Source organism: Ovis canadensis, chromosome X (assembly GCF_042477335.2).
Source record: "Ovis canadensis isolate MfBH-ARS-UI-01 breed Bighorn chromosome X, ARS-UI_OviCan_v2, whole genome shotgun sequence".
NCBI classification, from domain to species: Eukaryota; Metazoa; Chordata; class Mammalia; order Artiodactyla; family Bovidae; genus Ovis; species Ovis canadensis.
The window spans coordinates 44802384-44823189 of record NC_091727.1 but is presented as its reverse complement, the minus strand read 5'-3'; the positions used below and the strand labels follow the sequence as shown (position 1 = coordinate 44823189).

Here is a 20806-nt window from a genome sequence, read left to right as displayed (position 1 = left end):
AATGAATATAGTAAAGTTGCAGGATATAAAATCAACACACAAAAATCCCTTGCATTCCTATACACTAATACTGAGAAAATAGAAAAAGAAATTAAGGAAAGAATTCCATTCATGATTGCAACGAAAATAATAAAATACTTAGGAATATATCTACCTAAAGAAACAAACGACCTATATATAGAAAACTATAAAACACTGAAGAAAGAAATCAAAGAGGACACTAACAGATGGAGAAATATACCGTGTTCATGGATTGGAAAAATCCATATAGTGAAATTGAGTATACTACCCAAAGCAATCTATAGATTCAATGCAATCCCTATCAAGCTACCAATGGTATTTTTCACAGAGCTAGAACAAATAATTTCACAATTTGTATGGAAATACAAAAATTCTTGAATAGCCAAAGCAATCTTGACAAAGAAGAATGGAACTGGAGGAAGCAACCTGCCTGACTTCAGGCTCTACTACAAAGCCACAGTCATCAAGACAGTATGGTACTGGCACAAAGAGAAATATAGGTCAATGGAACAAAATAGAAAGCCCAGAGATAAATCCACACACCAACGGACACCTTATCTTTGACAAAGGAGGCAAGAATATACAATGGAGCAAAGACAATCTCTTAACAAGTGGTGCTGGGAAAACTGGTCAGCCGCTTGTAAAAGAATGAAACTAGAACACTTTCTAGCACCATATACAAAAATAAACTCAAAATGGATTAAAGATCTAAATGTAAGACCAGAAACTATAAAACTCCTAGAGAAGAACATAGGCAAAACACTCTCTAACATACATCACAGCAGGATCCTCTATGACCCACCTCACAGAATACTGGAAATAAAAGCAAAAATAAACAAATGGGACATAATTAAAATTAAAAGCTTCTGCACAACAAAGGAAACTATAAGCAAGGTGGAAAGACAGCCTTCAGAATGGGAGAAAATAATAGCAAACCAAGCAAGTGACAAAATTAATCTCAAAAATATACAAGCAACTTCTGTAGCTCAATTCCAGAAAAATAAATGACCCAATCAAAAAATGGGCAAAGAAATAAACATTTCTCCAAAGTAGACATACAGATGGCTAACAAACACATGAAAAGATGCTCAACATCAGTCATTATCAGAGAAATGCAAATCAAAACCACAATGAGGTACCATTTCACACCAGTCAGAATGGCTGCGATCCAAAAGTCTCCAAGCAATTAATGCTGGAGAGGATGTGGAGAAAAGGGAACCCTCTTACAGTGTTGGTGGGAATGCAAACTAGTACAGCCACTATGGAGAACAGTGTGGAGATTCCTTAAAAAACTGGAAATAGAACTGCCATATGACCCAGCAATCCCACTGCTGGGCATACACACCAAGGAAACCAGAATTGAAAGAGACACATGTACCCCAATGTTCATCGCAGCACTGTTTATAACAGCCAGGACATGGAAGCAACCTAGATGTCCATCAGCAGACGAATGGATAAGCAAGCTGTGGTACATATACACAATGGAGTATTACTCCGCCATTAAAAAGAATACATTTGAATCAGTTCTAATGAGGTGGATGAAACTGGAGCCTATTATACAGAGTGAAGTCAGCCAGAAAGAAAAACACCAATACAGTATAATAATGCATATATATCAAATTTAGAAAAATGGTAATGATAACCATGTGTGTGAGACAGCAAAAGAAACACAGATGTATAGAACAGTGTTTTGGACTCTGTGGGAGAGGGTGAAGGTGGGATGATTTGGAAGAATGGCATTGAAACATGTATATTATCATATGTGAAATGAATCATCAGTCCAGGTTCAAAGCATGGTACAGGGTGCTTGGGGCTGGTGCACTGGGATGACCCAGAGGGATGGTATAGGGAGGGAGGTGGAAAGGGCGTTCAGGATGGGGAACACATGTACGTCCATGGCGGATTCATGTCAATATATGGCAAAACCAATACAATATTGTAAAGTAATCAGCCTCCAATTAAAATAAATTTATATTAAAAAAATAAATCCCATCAGACCAAAAAAAATTGGAGCATAAATTGATTTATGATTTTTTATCATATAAAAATTTCTAGAAATCATCTTTCTCTAGTTTGTATTTTTATTTAGTTATTGAATTTACCTTTATTGACCATCTCTTATGTTCAGCTAAATGAGATTCAGATTTGTATAACTTGAATTTTCTAAAATAAGATATGCCTATTTGAACACAGTATCCATAGGAACATAAATCTATCAAAAAAGAAATGAGGGAAAAATGAGAATTTGGTGTGAGGTTATAACTTGGGCATTGATGCTTAGATGAACATCTCCATCTTCGCAATCCCAAATAAAATGACTGCAAAATTTTTAAATATGGAGAAGTCACACTTCATCTTAGCCAAAAGGCTGACAAGCAGTGGAGAGTCCATAATAGTTTTGGAGGCCAGGGAGAAGTTCCATCTTCATGCTGCAAATGGTGAAGAATTTCCACTGGATACAGTGCAGGTGAAGTCATTTTGAAGAATTATACCAAAACCAGTGTGAAATTTCACTTCCTAAGGAAGTGACAAGAATGGAGTTGTGGAGTTCTGACAATCTGCAGGGACTTCCACTGGGCTTACTTTCATAGCTATTGATGGATTAAGAGTGTTACTAGGAGGCCCACTGAGTAATAGTCACACTGCAGGGAAAAAGCAATCCCTGCATTAGGGCGTTGCTCTGATGTGGCAGGCAATGAACATGGACTGGCTATACACACTCTGTTCCCAGAGTGGAAGTCGGGTCAATTTATAAAATGCTTGCATGGAAAAACCTGAAGTTTTTCCTGCAAGGACTCTCCATGGCCCCTGCTTCTTTTAATAGGCTGTGTATGAATTTCTATCAACCAGCTTCCCACTGACAGGAGGAATCAGAACATTGGAACTGGCAGTGAAGGAAGGAAAGAAGACCTGCCCACCCTAGATTTAGAAAAACATCAGTCTGGATACACTGTTCTTTATTCAAGAATGAACAAAGAAACCCAACAGAAGGTTTCTGAAAAGGCTCTGTAACATAAATGGAGAAGAACATAGTATTTAAGGGGCAGAGGAAGAGAAATATTTATTTTAAAAAGATGTTTTCCATAAGAAAATGAATATTTTTGATAATTTGCTTTGTGCTTCCTATTAAGTGGAAAGAAGTATATGAAACAAAGTGGTTAAAGCAAACTGAAGTGAAGGTTAGAAGGAGAAAAGAGAACAAGAGAATACATTTAAAATATTGCTGAATGAGCCCATAGGTGAAAAGGCAAAGGGAGTTCACTAAAGGAGGAAGAAACGTGAGGAAACTAAAAAGCACTATATATAGTAAAAAACAAAACAAAACAAAACAAAAAACAAAAAAAAAAAGAAAGAAAGAAAGAAAAGAAACTGGAGAAAATGATATGGAAGAGGCAAACTTGAGAAATTCTCCCAGAATGCAGAGGGAAAGGTCAGATATGAGAGCAGTGAGATAGGTAATGAAAGGTTGCACAAAAGGTGGAGCTCCTATAATATAGGCTGCTGCTGCTGCTGCTAAGTCACTTCAGTCATGTCCGACTCTGTTACCCCACAGATGGCAGCCCACCAGGATACCCCGTCCCTGGGATTCTCTAGGCAAGAACACCGGAGTGGGTTGCCATTTCCTTCCCCAATGCATGAAAGTGAAAAGTGAAAGTGAAGTCGCTCATTTGTGTCCAACTCTTAGCGACTCCATGGACAGCAGCCCACCAGGCTCCTCTGTCTATGGGATTTTCCAGGCAAGAGTACTGGGGTGGGGTGCCCATGCCTTCTCCAATAATATAGACAGTTGCTCCTAAAGAATTAAAAGCTAGATTAAAAGCAATCAAATCAATTAAGCATACTATAAGAAAATAATAAAACCAACTTTCTCAGCTATAAAAAGTCACAGATCTATAGACTGAATGCTTAGTGTGTACCAGAGAAAATAATAAAAGAGAGACCAATAAGCAGATATAGTCTGGTATTTTTTTATGTTAATTTCAAGGGCAAAGCAAAGAAATTACCTGACATCCTGAGAGAAAAAGTAGTTTAACCCTCCAAATAAAGAGAAGTTGACATCAGAATGCTATGCAAATTAAATACCAGGAGACAGTGAAGCATTGTCTCTAACTTTTAGAGGAAAATGTATGTGACCCAAAAGTTCTAGACTCAGCCAAGGTACTATTAATGAAAGCAGCAGAAAGATTTTCTCAGATATATGATTTCTCATAAACATGCCACCCACAGTCTTTTCCTGAGAAAGTTGCTTGAACTCCAGCCAATCATAAAGCAAATTAAATGGTTCAACCTTGGGGGAAGTCATAAAATAAAAGGGTTAATGGTAAGCAATGGAAACAAACGTATGAGTAAATTACAAAATATAAATAAAGTTGAAAACAGATTGTAAATATTTTAAATGTTTATTGAAAGATAAAAGCACAATAAACAGTAAAATGACAAATGCAAGATAGGGATATAAAAATAAAAAAATACATTATTTTTGTCCATTCAAGGGCATTGTTCCAATAGATGTTAATTTTTGGAATTAACACTTGAACTGACAATTCTTTACAAATTAAAAACAATAGAATTGAAATCTCTCGGACCTGTAAATATTCTTTAACTCTGCTTACTCAACATACACATGAACATTGTATATAGATTGGTGGTGGGATTTTATGGCATACAAATCTTCAGTGAGTACAGGCATGAGAACATATGCATTTAAAAAATATATATATAACTTGACATAATAAGAAAAATACAATTTTTTAGAAAGTATATATAATTTAACATAGAATCACAATTATGTTAAGAAAAGACATTAATAAAACAGTGGGTTTGGGGTAGTGGAAATATCCTATACTTCTTTCTGTTCCTATTTTCACATTTGTGTAATGCATATGTATTAATTTTTAGTGGAAAAATAAACATCATTAAAATAAAAATCCTATCGCTATAGCAGAGTTATAATTAAAGCAAATCTGTGGTGTTTAATACTTTGTCTTTCCCCCCCAAATTAAACTTAAGGCATTAGAAAAAAGTACCAAAAAAACAGATACCCAAGAACTGAAGGAAAAAAACAAAACTTAAAAGCCGCATTTTATAAATCAGTAAGCAGAAAAGATCTGAACAAGAGATCAAAGAGTTGAGTCTTAAAAACATACAACAGAAGTAACACACTTCTCGTTTGCTGCTCAGGGAAGCAAACCATAATACACAAAATAATGCATTTAAATCACAAATTCAGAGGAAGTAAAATGCACTGCTTATGCTAATTATGATGCAAAATGAATTTTATAGTAAATACTAATTAGTAAAGCTGACTCAAGGAGTACAATGCTGGAACTGGCCAAAACTATGGAAATGTTAGGGGAAACCTCTAGAGAGCTACTTCAGTTGTTAAACTGTTTCCTAGTAGTAGGATTCTGAACTTTTTTTCCCTGTATGTGCTCTTTAGTAGTCTCAAAAATTCCACAATAAGCAGGTACTCATTTTGATGTCAGATATGAATAAAGACCAGCTGAAGAAACAGAATCCTCCCATCTCCCAAGACAAAGTGGGCAATTTGTTCCTTTTGAGCTTTAAAGATAGAAATAACTGCCTTTCTAAAAGTTAAGTGAAGTGAAATATTGATGTACAGTGTGGAAAGACTGCCAAGGTTCAGAGAGCCCAGCCCATTAATGGGCATGAGAGACCTGGTGACTCTGGACTGACTGATGGCCCAGGGACCACTTATGACAAATTGAAATTCTAGATCCCTGGCTACCTTCATGGCTCTCTGAACTTCCAGAACAGGACAGTAGACAAACCAAGTGCCATACAAACATGAATGCTAAATAATCAGTCTCTGCAATTCAATGAACTATCTATGACTTTAATGAAAACGACTTACAAACTGCTCAAATTTTGCACATCTGGATCATGATGTTTGTTTTTGTTTTGTGGGATTTTTTGTGTTTTTTTTTTTCCTTGTTTTTCATTTTTTTTGTTTCTTTTTTTTTTCTTTTAATTTTTGACTAGTAACATTAACAGATAAAGTGTTCGTTACTGCTTTCATGAAATAAGTAAAAGAAAGATTGTGATTTTTGACTTCTGCCACTCTGGATATACTACACTATATAAAAAAGACTATTGCTCACTTCCATTCCTAAAGAAATAATGGCAAGGCTCTCACATGTTAGAAACACTGCAGAGTATAGTCTATGCATTTGTCATCAAAAATGTAGAGGGAGATGAGCAGGTTAAGAAAAGTATTTTCTCCATGTAAAAAGGAGATTTTTTTTTTTTTTTGGAACAGAACTTTAATATGTGTATATCCTATTTGTCTTCCTGATTTTGTGCTTACAAATGCAAACATTCATTTACACTTGTTTTTAAAGTGCCCACTTGGTAATGTCACTTTGCTAGGATCAGATTGATGACACTGTGTTCTCCACAGATCTTATGTTGTGAGAAAGGTAAATGAAAGAGGATGTTAGAATGTCATGAGTAGAGATTTGTACAAAGTGTGATAAGGGCATCACAACAGCAAGAGTGTGACTAAGGCTGTGTTTCCCAAGCTTGTGTTTCTAAAGAACTTGAGCTCACTGAATTGTGCTGTGCATATGCATGTGTGCTCAGTCGTGTCTGACTATTTGCAATCCCATGGACTGTAGCCCACCAGGCTCCTCTGTCCATGGGATTTTCCAGGCATGAATACTGCAGTGGGTTGCCATTTCGGGATAGGCTACCCACTCCAGTATTCTTGCCTGGAGAATCCCCATGGTCAGAAGAGCCTGGTGGGCTACAGTCCATGGGGTCACAAAGACACAACAGGCAACTAAACTAAGCACAGCGCAACTTTAAGAAACATCTTTTTGGGTATTTGTGGCTCGTGTTGGTATATCACAGAACATGTGAGATTAAAAAGAAACCTGAGAAACTTTGTACAACTCATTGTTTACCAAGTATGTGTGTCCATGAAACCCTCTTTCCTAAAATTGTTTATCAAAAGCTCAGGGCTCCAGTGGGTTGAGGGACACACTGTGAACAATGTCTATCTAAAGCATACATTAAATGAAAAAAAGAAAAACCTTCCTAACTCAAAACACTGGCTTAATTTTTGAATGTTTTCTGTCTTGCATAATATAATTAAATCGCACCTTTAACATTGCATCAACTTCTTTTGTTCTAAGGAAAGCGAAGCACTTTAGCTACAGCTTTCTTTTTCTCAAATGACTAGATTCCCAGCAAAGAAATCTATGCTATACTCAGTATTATTCATAGGAAATATGAACTGTCAAGTCCCTGGTAGGGCTTGATCTTTTTTATTTATTCCTTTTATTATCGATGACATCTACTGGCAGAGTATACGTGGCCTTTCAACCTTGCCTTGCCTTGCCTTGTAAATTAAACAGGAGTGCTAGACTAGGATGGCTTAATTTCTATTCTCTTACTAGTATCTGCCCCTTTGCTCAGATATTATCATTTACTGCCAGTTGTTAATAAAGTCAGTTATTCATTCACATTATTCCAAGAAATCTTTGCTGAGTGCCTGCTCTATTCGAGGCACTTTTCTAACATCAGGTGTATGTACAGTGTGAAGGAGAATCACAAGTATGTAAACTTATAACCTAGTGGGGAAGATAACCAATGAACACATTATATTAACAATACAATCTTAAACAAGGCTAAGTGCTAGGATGAAATAAAAATAGTAAACCAAGGATTTTTTTCCTCTTAGATGAGGTGAACACTTACAAATTGGTGGTCAGGGAAGGCTTCTCTGTGGAGGAGACTTCTGAACTGAGAACCAGATGGTGAAGAGCCAGCTGAATTTTCTGGATCCTCATAAACAGGCACAAAGGAAACTAGAGAAGTCTGGAGTATGCTAGGCCTCTTTTCATTGATTTAGTTTTCAAAAGTGATTTTCCATTTTAAAAATGGAATTTCTCATCCAGTAATGGGACTCCTAGACTTAAGTATGTGCTTTGGCTGGCAAAATTAAATTTCCTAATTCAAATGTTTTCCCTAAAATGTGGGTTCATTTTAATTTCTCAAGGACTGCTATTTGCCAAGTGGGCAGCTGAAGCTCTTCTCTGTTTCTGCCCTTCTGGAGAATGATTTTTCTAAGTGGTATACATTTGCCTTTGTAACGAATCAGAACAATTTGAATGAAGAATTGCTATTAAATGCTGGTTATCTGAAGAGCTTTAGTTATCCAAGTGTTGTGAGGAAGTTCAGTTCAGAGTCAAAACCCATCTCAGTGGTTTTAAGATTTCACCAGTTTGGCTCCTGTCATTCTAAGCTACCCGACAGTCCCCCCCACCCTTATTATGACTATTAACTCATTTTTATCTAAACTGATTTTCTCTTAGATGAAACGATACTGTAGTTTATCTTTAGAAATTGCAAGTTGAACAGTGACAAATTTTAAGAATTTAACAACAACCCATATGGATTATAGAACTCCTATAATAACAAATATATTTTGGCAATAAACAGAACAAGTCACTAGCTCATTTCTAAAATTCAACATTCCTTGCCCCTCCCCCCCCCCTTTTTAAGATAGGAGGGTGACTTTAGTCACCAATTGCTCAAAAACACAGGCTGCAGAGAACAAGCATTTGGATTAGCAAACTTGAACCCTATGGAACTCTTTCTTCTTTATGGACCACCCTGGCACAATTGGGCTAGGAGGAAACCCCTAATAACATTAAGGATAGTTCCCCTTAGCCCTCCTCCCATCCTATTGCACCCCACCCTACCAGCCAGAAGCAGAAGTCTTATGAAGAGCTTTTGAGGAGAACATCCTGTTCTGGTTTCTTCTGTTCCAATGGGTTTGCCAAACACCTCCTTGACCTGGGACACAGGCAGAGTTCAAACCAAGTCTATGTTTATGTTGTCAGGATGCTGGTCTCCCTTTTCTGGAAGACTCCTGACTGTGCCCTCCCTGCTTAAATATTGTAGACGCGACTAGTGTTCTTTCGTATGGTAACCAAGGTGTGAGAGATCGGCTGATCTTTAATTTTGGCAATCTCTTCAATCGTATGCAAGGCCAGTCCTGGATGGGAATACCGGCAAGACCTTTTAGAAACCCCATTTGGGAGGAAGTAGGGAGAATTGGTTTCCACGAGGATTCTCTCCAGCGGGATATTTTTCAGAGCATCCCGGGCCTCCCAGGCAGAAGGGTAGGTCAGGACTGCTGTGAAGCCCACGGACATGTTGGGGAAGTAGTTCAGAAGAGGCTCGATGACTTGGTAACTACCAATAAAGCAATGCCTATGGATCTTGTAGTCAGATGGCACAAGTTTTTTCATGATGCCCAGCAGATCACTGTCAGCTTCTCGGCAGTGGAGCACTATGGGCTTCTTTAGAGACACGGCCAGCTGTAGCTGCTTCTCAAATATCTTCTGCTGCTCTGGGATAGGTGTGCTGCACTTATAGGAATAATCCAAGCCAATTTCTCCATATGCTATAGCCTTGGGGTGCCGTAAGGCTTGCATAATGCTTCTTTCTTGAATGTCATTGTAGCAACTTGCAAAGTGGGGGTGACAGCCAAAGGCCCCCCAAGTCATGTCGTCTTTCAACATCTCCTCCCATAGACCATTGTTTAGTGTGCGAGGATCAGAGAAATCAGAGATGCAGCCTTGAAATTCCTTAGGGAAGGAGCGGCTATAAACTTCTCTGAACTTGCCAAAGGTCCCTTTGAAACACAGCTTGGAAAACAGCATTTCCAGGTGACAATGGGTATCAATGAAACCCTCTAGGCTTTGCTGCCAATGGTGCTTTGGCAGGTGGGTATCAATGAAACCCAACTCTAGGCTTTGTTCCCACTGGCTCTTTGGCAGGGAATAATATGCATAGCCTCCCTGATGATGTGGTGGGATCTCCTCTTGGAGATGCCCTGTCCCCTCCTTCACGTTGGTTTCTGAACCTTTAGAGAAAAGAAATGAATGAGAACTTAGAGACTGACCTTCTGATGCCATCAACTCTCTGGACCAGTCTGAGGAGGACACTAGAAAACTGGAGGAATAATCACTCCAGTAGCTCTGGCTGCTCCTTCCAGCCAGGTATATGCTGCTGCTGCTGATGCCATGGCCCATGGAAGAGTAGCAAGGAGGCCTGGAACTGCTGGGCCAGTAGCTGGCAGAGTCATGCCAAGGGCCACTGTACCAATTAGGCCAGTAGGTAATCTGCTCAGTTGTGAAGGATGGAGGCTTTGAAGTTTCTGCCATACTGAGTGAGACTGGCTCTTCCTGAGGGAATCCCAATGTAGGAGCCTCACCCAAATCAGACCAGTCACATCCTGAAGAAGAGTGCTCAGTTACCACACCCTGGTTTTGGTGTTTTGGGATTTCTGAAGTATGGTCATGGCTGTCTGAAAATTTTCGGGCAGAAGAGCCTTCTTCAGAAAAGGATGACTTTGGGTCACCAAGTGGCTTCTGCTCAGGCTGTATCATCATTCTTTTGTCACAGACGCCTCCAATCTCTATATTCTCCACTCTGACCTCTGAGGCTGACATTTTTCCGTGACGACCAGAGAAGGGGATACTGCTGGCTCCTCTTTCTCCAGGGCTGGGCTGCTCTGCTGCACTCCCTTTTGTACTAGCGGCAGCCTCTCCTGGCACTGATGGTCCTGGGACTCCCTGAATTGCCTTCAAGTCGACCACTGATGTGCTTTGGTCTTGCTGACTACCCTGCTTTCTCTGTCCGCCATTTGCTTCCTCAGTATTTTGACCGTCAGCTCTGGCTGCAAATTCTGCGTTTGCAGAGTCACAGGAACTGTTTTTGGGATTAACCTTAGCATCCTTTAGAGAAGCCATTTCTTCTCGACAGCTAGCAGAACAAATGCAGATGGCGCTAAGGCGATTCCAAAGATGAGAAGAACCTCAAGCACTCCGAATCAGTAGTCTTCGGAGGCTTTTCTACCCACACCGGAGCGTAAGGAATGGGAGAGGTAGGAGGAGAAATTCCCTGGTAGGATGAGGCCCAGGATACCTCGGCTTGAAGGCCACAAGAATGTCCTTTTGGACTTTTAGGTCCTCGGGGCTGCTAGACTCCCCGGGACATAATATAGAGTTCTAAACTGGCCGGCTGGAGGGGGCCACGTCACTGGGACACCAGAGGATCCACGTTTGCTGGGGGATCCTACCTTAGCGCTGAACTTGCGCCGCTTCCGCGGCTTCGGGGCCGCTCTGCTCGCCTTTTTTTCACTCGCCTGTCCCAGTTCTCAGTGTTCTAGTGATGCCAAGGTTCTTCCACTGAGTTCGTGATCTCAAAGGTATTTGGAAAAGTCACAAAGATCCAACGTTCACCGAAAGCCGGGTTCGGCGTCCGAAGCCACAGCGTGCCTCGCGGATCACGGACCAATTCCGCCCCCGACCCCCGCCTCCAACGGATCTACTTCCGGGTGTCAAAGCACTTCCGGTGACTAGAAAGCACTTCCATTTGGTTTGGAATACGAGGCCCTCGAGAAATATCATAACCCTCCAAAAGACTACAAGGTGCTTTAGGGACCCCACAGAGGCGCCCCTGAGCTGGCCTGGTGGCCTAGAAGTCCATTTAGCCGACGGAGTGCAGGAGAGCGGGCCGAACCCAGTGCTGGAGAAGGGTGGGGGAAGGGCACAGATCATCCCGCCCACCAGCCCTGGCCACCGGAAGCACTCCTCCAAGCTGGGCCCCACCTTTCTGCCTCTACCTCAGGTCTGTTCCCTCTGCCCAACAGCTGCCCCTCCCCCCACATCCTGCGTCCCAGCCAGCCTACCGTTGGAGCTGCCGCCATTGGAGCCATTGCTGGCTTTTTGTTTCTTTTTTAACCCCCAATTTTTTAAAAAATAAAAAATGTAATTACGGTTTTTAAAAACATAGTTTAAACATACATGGTTTTGAAAACGTAGTTATAATTGTAGCCTATTATCATTTCAGTCCTTTTTTTTTCCACTCTGTTTTTTTGTAGCCTAAAAGCATTTCTCTTACTGCTGCATCGTTTTTAAAAACATTATACTAGTGCCTTCAGAATATTCCATGGAACACGTGGATGTGCCATAATTCACCAAATCCTTCCCTTCTTGTTAGATCTGTAATTTCCCCGCTCTAATTTTTTTCTATAATTAAAAAAGATGCTGCAAATAATATCCTTGCGCCATATGTTTCTCCATATTTTGGTTTGTTTCTTCGGGACTGCATGCCCAAAAATGGAGTTAGACAAAGTGTAGGAATTTTAAAATGGCTCCTCATAGCGTCACAGTACCTCAGAATAACTTTAATAATTTAAAATCTCGTAGGTAATGAATAATCCTACCAGGCTCATTTAATATAAATAAACAAAACTAGTGCCTCACAAATAATTTGTTGTTATCTGATAATTTTTGAGTGAATGTTTTCCTTTTTTAAAATTGACCCTGGTACATTTTAAATTGTTTTTTTTTTAGGATCTTTTAAAAATTAATTAGAAATTTTTAATGAAATAAAATTTTGTCATATTTCCTACAATTTTTAATTTGTATATTACTTGTTTTTAATTTGTATTTTAGTAACTTATTTTTGAAGTAACTTATTTTTATAGTTAAATTTTAATATTTTTCTGTCATAGTTTTCTCTTTTTTTCATAACTCAGAAATGATCATCCTCTCTTTAAGGGCTTTAACACATATACACTTTTTTTTGGAGGGTAAAAGGAACCGATTTGTTATATTTAATCTTATAATCTGTCTGGTATTTATTTGGGGTTATAATTTATTTTAGGTGGAGATATACATTGATACTTTTCTACATTAGTACTTTTTAAACTTAGTAATATGACTCCTCTTTTATCATGTGCTAAATTCCTATATGTAAGAAATTTCCCTGGTGGCTCAGATGGTAAAGCATCTGCCTGCAATGTGGAAGACCTGGGTTCTATCCCTAGGTTGGGAAGATCCCCTGGGAAGGAAATGGCAATCCACTCCAGTACTGTTGTCTGGAAAATCCCATGGACGGAGGAGCCTGGTAGGCTACAGTCCATGGGGTCACATTTTCAACTTCGTCTTTTCAATAGAGCCCATTTCCAGACCATCTATTCTTTTGTACACATTAGTATGTTTCTTATTACTCTGATTTTACACTTTTAATAATCGAGGCATAATAGTAAGGTATAAAATCTGGGAGAGTTATGTCTTTTACATTATGTTTAATTTTCATAATTATCCTTAATAGGATGACCTGTTTATTTTTATCAGATGAAATTAGATCATTTTTTCAAGTCCTTGGAAGACACCAATGAAATATCCACTTGAAATATGTTATTTCAGTGTGTTTATCCAGAATATGCTTCACCTGTCCTATTTTTGTCATGTTCTATATATTTTAGTAAATATTTTTAGAGTTATATCTAGGTCACAGAGTTTTCATTAAAACTATTTGTATTTTTTTTTATTTTTTATTTATTGTGAACCTATTTTGTCCTTCCACTGTATTTTCAGGCTGTCTATGGGGTTGCACAGAGTCGGACAAGACTGAAGTGACTTAGCAGCAACAGCAGCATTGCTAGTACATAAGGGTATTTTTGGTTCGGTTGTGGTTATGTTAAAATCTTTTATTTATCCGTAGTTTTTCAGCATTTGCCTGTGCCATTATTATGTCTCCTTATAATGACACCTTTGTGTCTTTCTTGCTAATATTTGTACTTCTTACCTTGTCCAGGATGCCTAAAAAAATATTAAATCATGATGTTGGTAGGGGCATTTTTGTTTCTGTTCCTGATTGTGTTAGACACATAGTTAAATTAAATATAGTACTGAAAGTTTAGGCTATTGTTTTAAAACAGATGCTTTTTAATCCTGTTAAGGAATTGCTCGAATTTTAAAATGTATGTGGTAGGAAACAGTGTGAGATCATTATATATTTGCTCTTACTTCTTTATTTGGAAACATCTTTGCATCTGTGAGGAAAATGCTGCTTTTTGTGTAGTTGGCTTATAACTCTTATGGACTCCTGAATTTTGTTTGCTTGTATTTTAGTTAGGATCTTTGCTCTATAAATCATTAAGTAGTGAAATTGCTCTGGAGCAGTAGTTTTCAACCTTGGCTTGCACACTGTAATCATTTGGGGAGCTTTAAAATCCCTTATACCTGGGCCCAGTCTGAGGCATCCTGATTTCATTGTGTGTGGGTGTGTATAGATGTGGATGTGGCCCAAACATCACGATTTTATAAAGCTCTACAGGTGATTCTAACGTGAAGCCATGGTGAGAACTGTTGCTCCAGAGTTAACTTTTTTCATGGCTTGTCTGTTAGGCATTGAAATTCACCTTTGTGGCTTTCCAGCGTTTTTGTTATCCTAGGGGAGTTATATAAAGTGGTGATTTTCTTTTCCTTGAAATGTTGAAAGAATCCATTAGTAAATCATCCTGGTTGGAGCCTTTGTTGGGGCAATTTTTTGGTAATTTTTAAATTTCTCACTTGGCTATTGTGTTTTTATACTTCACAATTCTTACAGAAAATCACTTATTTAATTGTGGCTTTAAAATTTATTTTCATAAAAGCTTGAATGACTTATAATAAGATAACATCTATCTTTAATTTATTACATCTCTCTGTAATACACTATTGCATTTCTGATTTTATGTTCTTACAGTCTTTCTTTATCTTTGCTAGTGCAGGGAGCAAAATTTGCCACCTTTGGCATAAAGTTTATTTTGAGCTGAAAGCAGTCAAGGCCCAAAAGACTCAAGAAGAACCTTTAACCTTCTCTCAACTGAGTAAAAGAACTTAGATAAGAGGACCTATTCCTTGAAGGGAGACAGGGAAAAATCTAGCAAAGTGTTGGTTAAAATTCCTCACTGTGTCCCAATGTTTCTGTATGGCCCAGCAAATGTTTGTTTACAGGACATTTGCTTTTTTCATCTTCTTGTGAATTACCTTCTTCTTCTTTGAAGTCCTAAACCCCTTTGCATGCATGCATACTAAGTTGCTTCAGTCATGTCTGACTCTTTGCAACGATTTATGGACTGTAGCCCACCAGGCTCCTCTGTCCATGGGATTCTCCAGGCAAGAATACTGGAGTGGGTTGCTATGCCTTTCTCTGGGGGATCTTCCCAACCCAGGGATTGAACTTGCGTCTCCTGCATTGCGGGTGGATTCTTTTACAGCTGAGCCACAGGGGAAGCCACCTAAACCCTTATGTCTTTCTTTCTCTTAGATGGCATACAAACTTTAATTGCCTGATGTCCTTGGGCTTTATATTCTTATGAAGCCCCTATATGTACATAATAAAATTTGTTTTTTTTTTCCTGTTAATTTTTCTCATTTCAGTTTAATTCTTTAGACCAGTCAGAAGAACCTAGAAGGGTAAAGGAAATTCCCAACCCCCCACACATATCCACACACTAGAATCTTACCTATTTATTTAAAAATCTCTTTTGGATTTTCTTATTACAGTTGTTTTTTCCTGTTAAATATATCTATCTGTGCTTTTATCCTTTTTTGCTTTATTTTCCTAATGACAAATTTTCAAATATTTTTGTTCAATCCATTGCTCATAGTGAATGCATTTCAGAATTACTTGTAGAGCTTTAAAAAAATACTAATGACCTTTTTAATTGCCTCCAAGATTTCAATTTAATTTATTTAGGCTTGAGTATGGTGTTTGTTCTTTTCAGTTCCTAATGAGAAGCTGAGAAGGCTGAGAATCACTGTGTTAGTACATTTACCTGAGTTAGCTGTCTTTAAATTCTCTTACGTTATAGTCTAAATCTAGTAATTTGCCCAAGGTTATAGGTTTGCTTGTATCTTACAGATTTGTACCTCTTTAAATTTTATTAAATTTTATACCTATTTTTTTGTATTTTAAAATTTCTTCACCTCATAATAATTAGGGGTGATAATATTTATAGTTACATGATATATTTTTAGTTGTATTGATGATTGATGGCTATTTTCTGATTTCAAATTTATTAGAATTTTTTGTAAATTAGCCTGTGCAGGGAAGGAAAATAATTTTCCCTTTACCCTTCTAGGTTCTTGGCTGAGGTGCCTCCTGTAATGAAAGACAGCTTAACTGGAGAAAAACAAACAAGTTTAATAGCATGTTTACCTCCTGTATGGGGCTTCTCAGGTGGTGCTAGTGGTAAAGAAACCACCTGCTAATGCAGGAGACCTAAGAGACATGGGTTTGAACCCTGGGTTGAGAAGCTCTCCTGGAGAAGGAAATGGCAACCCACTCCAGTATTCAGTATTCTTGTAGATTCTTGGCTGAGGTGCCTGCTGTAATGAAAGACAGCTTAACTGGAGAAAAACAAACAAGTTTAATAGCATGTTTATCTCCTGTATACATGGGATATACTAGGAAAACTGAGTAACTCTCCCAAATAGCCCAAGCCACAACCTTAATTACTAGCTCCAGCTAAAGGCAAAAGATGTTGGGGGTGGGGGTGACCTCAGGTGCCCTCACCCTGCAACTGCTTGGAGAAGGGCCTGGGTTCCCAGCCAGAGACTGAGGTTGGATTTGGTGATGAAAGTACCAGATCCCAGCCACTAGACCAGTCGTGAGTGACAAGGGCCCTGGCCCTTTTCCTTTGCCTTTGCAGAATTTCTACAAAGAATTTCTACAGAAACAGAAAATAGTGAAGTAAGTAAAGTATTTATAGGAGGAAAAAGAGTATAGTACATGTGGGTAGACATGGGCAGATTCAGAGGGAGATTCCCTGAGTTGCACCATCGTGGCAGTTTAAATCACTTTTATGGGGTATTTCTTCCAGGTTTTCTTTGGCCAATCATTTTGATTTGCCTGGTTCACAGTCCATATTTGGTATATCTCAGGATCCTTCCATTTGTGCGCACGCATCTCTTAACCAGGATGGATTTTACCAAAAAGATGAATGGGTAGGCTAGCATTAGTTAGTATCATTCCTCTATGAACTTTAAAAGTTTAATGAACTTTTCTGCTCATGTGTGGTCTCCTGACTTCAGGAATGAGAGATATGTGGTCTGGGCATGGCCCAGCCTCCTCCCTTAATTATCCTGCTATTCTTGTCTTGGAGTCAATAGAGAATGAATCACCAATTGCTTTACCCTGGGCGGGGCCCATGTGTCTCCTGCCTCAGGGTGAGCCAGTTATGGGAGGTTATCAGGCAAAGCACAGTAAAGGACATTGCAGTTGTTATGCAGACTTAAGTTCATGCTTTCTCCATTGTTAAGTTTCCAGAGATTTGCTTTTTAGATATAGTCTTTCTTTTCCTGGCACAGAGAGGGAGATACCCTTACCAATGGAGATTTCCCTTATCATTGTAAATGTCCCTTGTCAACAACAACACCACCACCACCAAACTATGCATGCTTAGTGGTGTTGAACTCTTTGTGATCCTTTGGACCATAGCCCACCAGGCTCCTTTGTCCATGGGATTTTTCAGGCAGGAATACTAGAGTGAGTTGCCATTTCCTTCTCCAGGGGATCTTCCTGACCCAGGATCCAACCCTTATCTCAACCTGCATCTCCTGTATCTCCTGCATTACAGGCGAATTCTTTACCCAGTGAACCATCTGGGAAGCCCCAAATGTCCCTTACAAGAATGACTTTTACTCAGCTTTCAGAGCTTCTCCTTTCTCTTGCTGTTTCTTAAAAATAATAAGCTCAAGATAATTCTTATTCCAAAGAGGCATATTTTAGGGTGATTTATTCTGTTCCCCTTCACATATGATAAACTTCTTTAAATATATTATTGTCCTGTATAAAGGAGCCATCTAATATACACAATGCAAAATTCATTACAATTTATTTCCTTAATACTATGATTCCATAATCACAAGAGAAAGCATTGATTTAATAACAGCTTTTTCAGGAAGAATAAACAACACTGCATTAAATGTACACAAATTTTTGTCTACTGACTAACCTCTAATAGCATGCATTGATCCTTGTTGTTATACACCTTCTTTAGTACCTCTCCATTAATGTCTGAACATTATCGGTGTTTCTTTCTTTCCTAACATCTTCTCTAGAAATTCAACTGTAAGTTTTAGACAATTAGATGTTTGGTTCCTGAGTAATAGCCTTTATAACTCATGCGTTGTTCATACTAACTTCACCATCTTTTAAAATTGTATAATTTATTCTGAGAGATTAGAGTATTGTTTTGCCTTATGATTGCATTGGCTAGAACATGATGGACAATCTTCTACACAATTATTTTTGTGTCAATGCTACATCAGATAGTAATATTTAGAAAACATTGTAAGTGAAAATTAGGAATCCAAATTGATGTTAACATCCAGCTATTTGGGATATGCAATGCAAAGCAAAGAATGAAATTGACAATAAAATAGAATTACTTCCCTACAAGGTTAAATTTATGCCTTGCTTCAAGTTGCAGCTAGATGCTTTATTAAATCCTTATTAAAATGCATTCATGACTGCTTTAAGTTTCTTTTAGCTTTAATGTAAGATGACTCTGATTTCAGAAATATCAACATTAAAATTTTTTCCTTTATAAGGAGGAAATATCATATATCTGTTATTTAAAGCCAATTGATCTCAAATTTTATATCCTCTTGACTAGCATCAAAAATCTGAATGCCTCGGGGATCAGGCACATAACCTTATATAATACAGGGCTTGTGAAGGCCTGTGGGGAATGGAAGGTCACACACCTTGCCAAATGACATTTACATTAGGTTTTCAAGAAAATTATAGCCAATCTCTAGGACCTTATTTATCTAGTCTCTGCTTGACATCATAAATTATGATAAAACTTTGCATCATTATTATGTTTCTATAAATTTTCATTTCTTGCAATTTTTATTTTAGAGCTTTCTCTCTGGATTCCCTGGTACATCAAGTTCCATTGCAATTAGTTCTTTCACCTTTGTGAGATCACTTTTAATCTATTTGGCATCTATTTTGCTATAGTATTTTGCCATTTTCTCTCCCTCTTCCTTTTCTATCCTTCAGTCTCTATTTCTCTGACTTGCTCTCTACATATCATGCTGGAGTTAGTCAGTCCTGTATTCTCAAGGGGCCAGAACATGAACTGTCAGTCTATCCCCTCTTATAGAAATATTGAAGTCCAACCTAAAATAATATCTTTCTTTCTCTTTGTTTCTGGTGAGCATCTTTATTCTCTTTCAATGCATCATTTATTTGATAAATAATGATAATATATATGACAGTGTTGTCAGCTGATCTCTGGCAGTTTGGTCATGCACAAATTTATACCAGTAATATTCAATACATAGAGGTAGGTGGGATATGAATATGCTCTCTACACTTTCCTACACTTCCTACATTTTCCTCTACACTTTACAAAGAAAAGAAAGTTTCAAAGTGAACACTACTATGGGAGTAGATAACTTTTCCTTTCTTCCCTTCTAGATTCTTTCACTGGTTGTTGCTCAGTCTTATCCGACTCTTTGCAACCCCATGGACTGCGGCATGCCAGGCTTCCCTGTCCTTCACTATCTCCCGGAGTTTGCTCAAAACTCATGTCCATTGAATCAGTGATGCCATCCAATTATCTCATCCCTTCTGCCTTCAGTCTTTCCCAGCATCAGGGTCTTTTCCAATGAGTCAGCTCTTTGTATCAGGTAGCCAAAGTATTGGAGGTTTAGCTTCAGCATCAGTCCTTCCAATGAATATTCAGGGTTGATTTCCTTTAGGATGGACTGATTTGATCTCCTTGTTGTCCAGGGGACTCTCAAGAGTCTTCTCTAACACCACACTGGACTAATAATTAAGTTGATACACGAAAGATTAATGGAAGAAGAAGAAATTTTGTACACATGGGAGCCCCATAAAAATATGAGACGTGTCAGCAGTTGGGTTCTTGTTGCTTATATACCATTCGGAGCTAAGGAGACTGGGACAGGGGTCTGGGGCTTCAAAGAGAAGAAAAATCATTCGCAGGAAAATGAGAAGAGCTAGTGTTTGGTAAACAAATGTTTGCCATGCCATGCTGATAAGGCTTTCTGATAGAAAAGGTTTTCTCTGGTAGTAACTCTCTTCCTGGTGCAGGTTTCATATCTAAATTCTTTTAGACAGTTAGTTATTGTTGTTTAGTCACTAAGTTGTGTCCAACTCTTTGTGACCCCATGGATTGTAGCCCACCAGGCTCCTCTGTCCGTGGCATTTTCCAGGCAAGAATACTGGAGATGGTTGCCATTTCCTTCTCCAGGGGATCTTCCTGACCCAGGGATTGAACCCACATCTCCTGCTTTGGCAGTTGGATTTGTCATGCAAGTGTATGTTCCTTGGTTCTTTGTCGTGTCATGACAAAGATTTGGAGTGACGGACATTAAAGCCCTTGGCGTGTCACAGCTCTCAGGTCTTCGATAGACCGTGTTATAGCTCTCAGGAAAATGAGTGTTATAGCTCTATTTTATTTAGAAGATAGCAGGAGAATCCATCCTCAAAGCATGAGGGCATGCCAACCCAAAGACTCGAAGAGAAGAGAGTGGAGGAGTGCGTGGGGGAGGGGGAGAGAGAGAGAGTAAGAGAGGGAGAGAGAGAGAAAGAGCACATGCATGCGGGAGAGAAAGTGCTTTGGCTCCTCCTTTTATATGTTTTTTTCCCTCCAACTGGGCCTGCCCTATGCAAATTGGGCTTAGCCAGGAGTGCTGTTTGTTCTACCTGAAGTCTTCACTCTGGTCCTCGGACCTTCTTTTGTTCTATTTTCACGGGCTTTGCCCTTCTTTGTCTTTTCAGTTCAGTTCAGTCACTCAGCCGTGTCTGACTCTTTGCGACCCCGTGAATCGCAGCATGCCAGGCCTCCCTGTCCATCACCAACTCCTGGAGTTCACTCAGACTCATGTCCATTGAGTCAGTGATGCCATCCAGCCATCTCATCCTCTGT

The 20806-nt window shown here is 38.8% G+C and overlaps 2 protein-coding genes across 6 annotated transcripts in view; one reads left to right on the top strand and one right to left on the bottom strand.

Moving 5' to 3' along the window:
- Window positions 1–20806, top strand: part of EFHC2 (EF-hand domain containing 2) — a 234573-nt gene that overhangs the window by 76395 nt on the left and 137372 nt on the right. The window lies entirely within an intron of this gene.
- LOC138930082 (putative deoxyribonuclease TATDN2) lies at window positions 8940–11618 on the bottom strand. The gene is made up of 5 exons (XM_070289668.1): window positions 11295–11618; window positions 11138–11223; window positions 10984–11037; window positions 9797–10845; window positions 8940–9748 (listed from the first exon to the last, which is right to left on the bottom strand). The coding sequence occupies exons 1-5, from the start codon at window positions 11616–11618 to the stop codon at window positions 8940–8942; spliced, it is 2322 nt and encodes a 773-aa protein (XP_070145769.1).

Coding starts and splice junctions, on each gene's coding strand:
- LOC138930082 (XM_070289668.1), bottom strand. CDS start 11,618: ATGATCTGTGCCCTTCCCCCACCCTTCTCCAGCACTGGGTTCGGCCCG. Junction 11,224..11,294: donor GAACCCGGCTTTCGGTGAAC/GTTGGATCTTTG, acceptor TGGCATCACTAG/AACACTGAGAACTGGGACAG. Junction 10,846..10,983: donor CTTGTGGCCTTCAAGCCGAG/GTATCCTGGGCC, acceptor GAATCGCCTTAG/CGCCATCTGCATTTGTTCTG.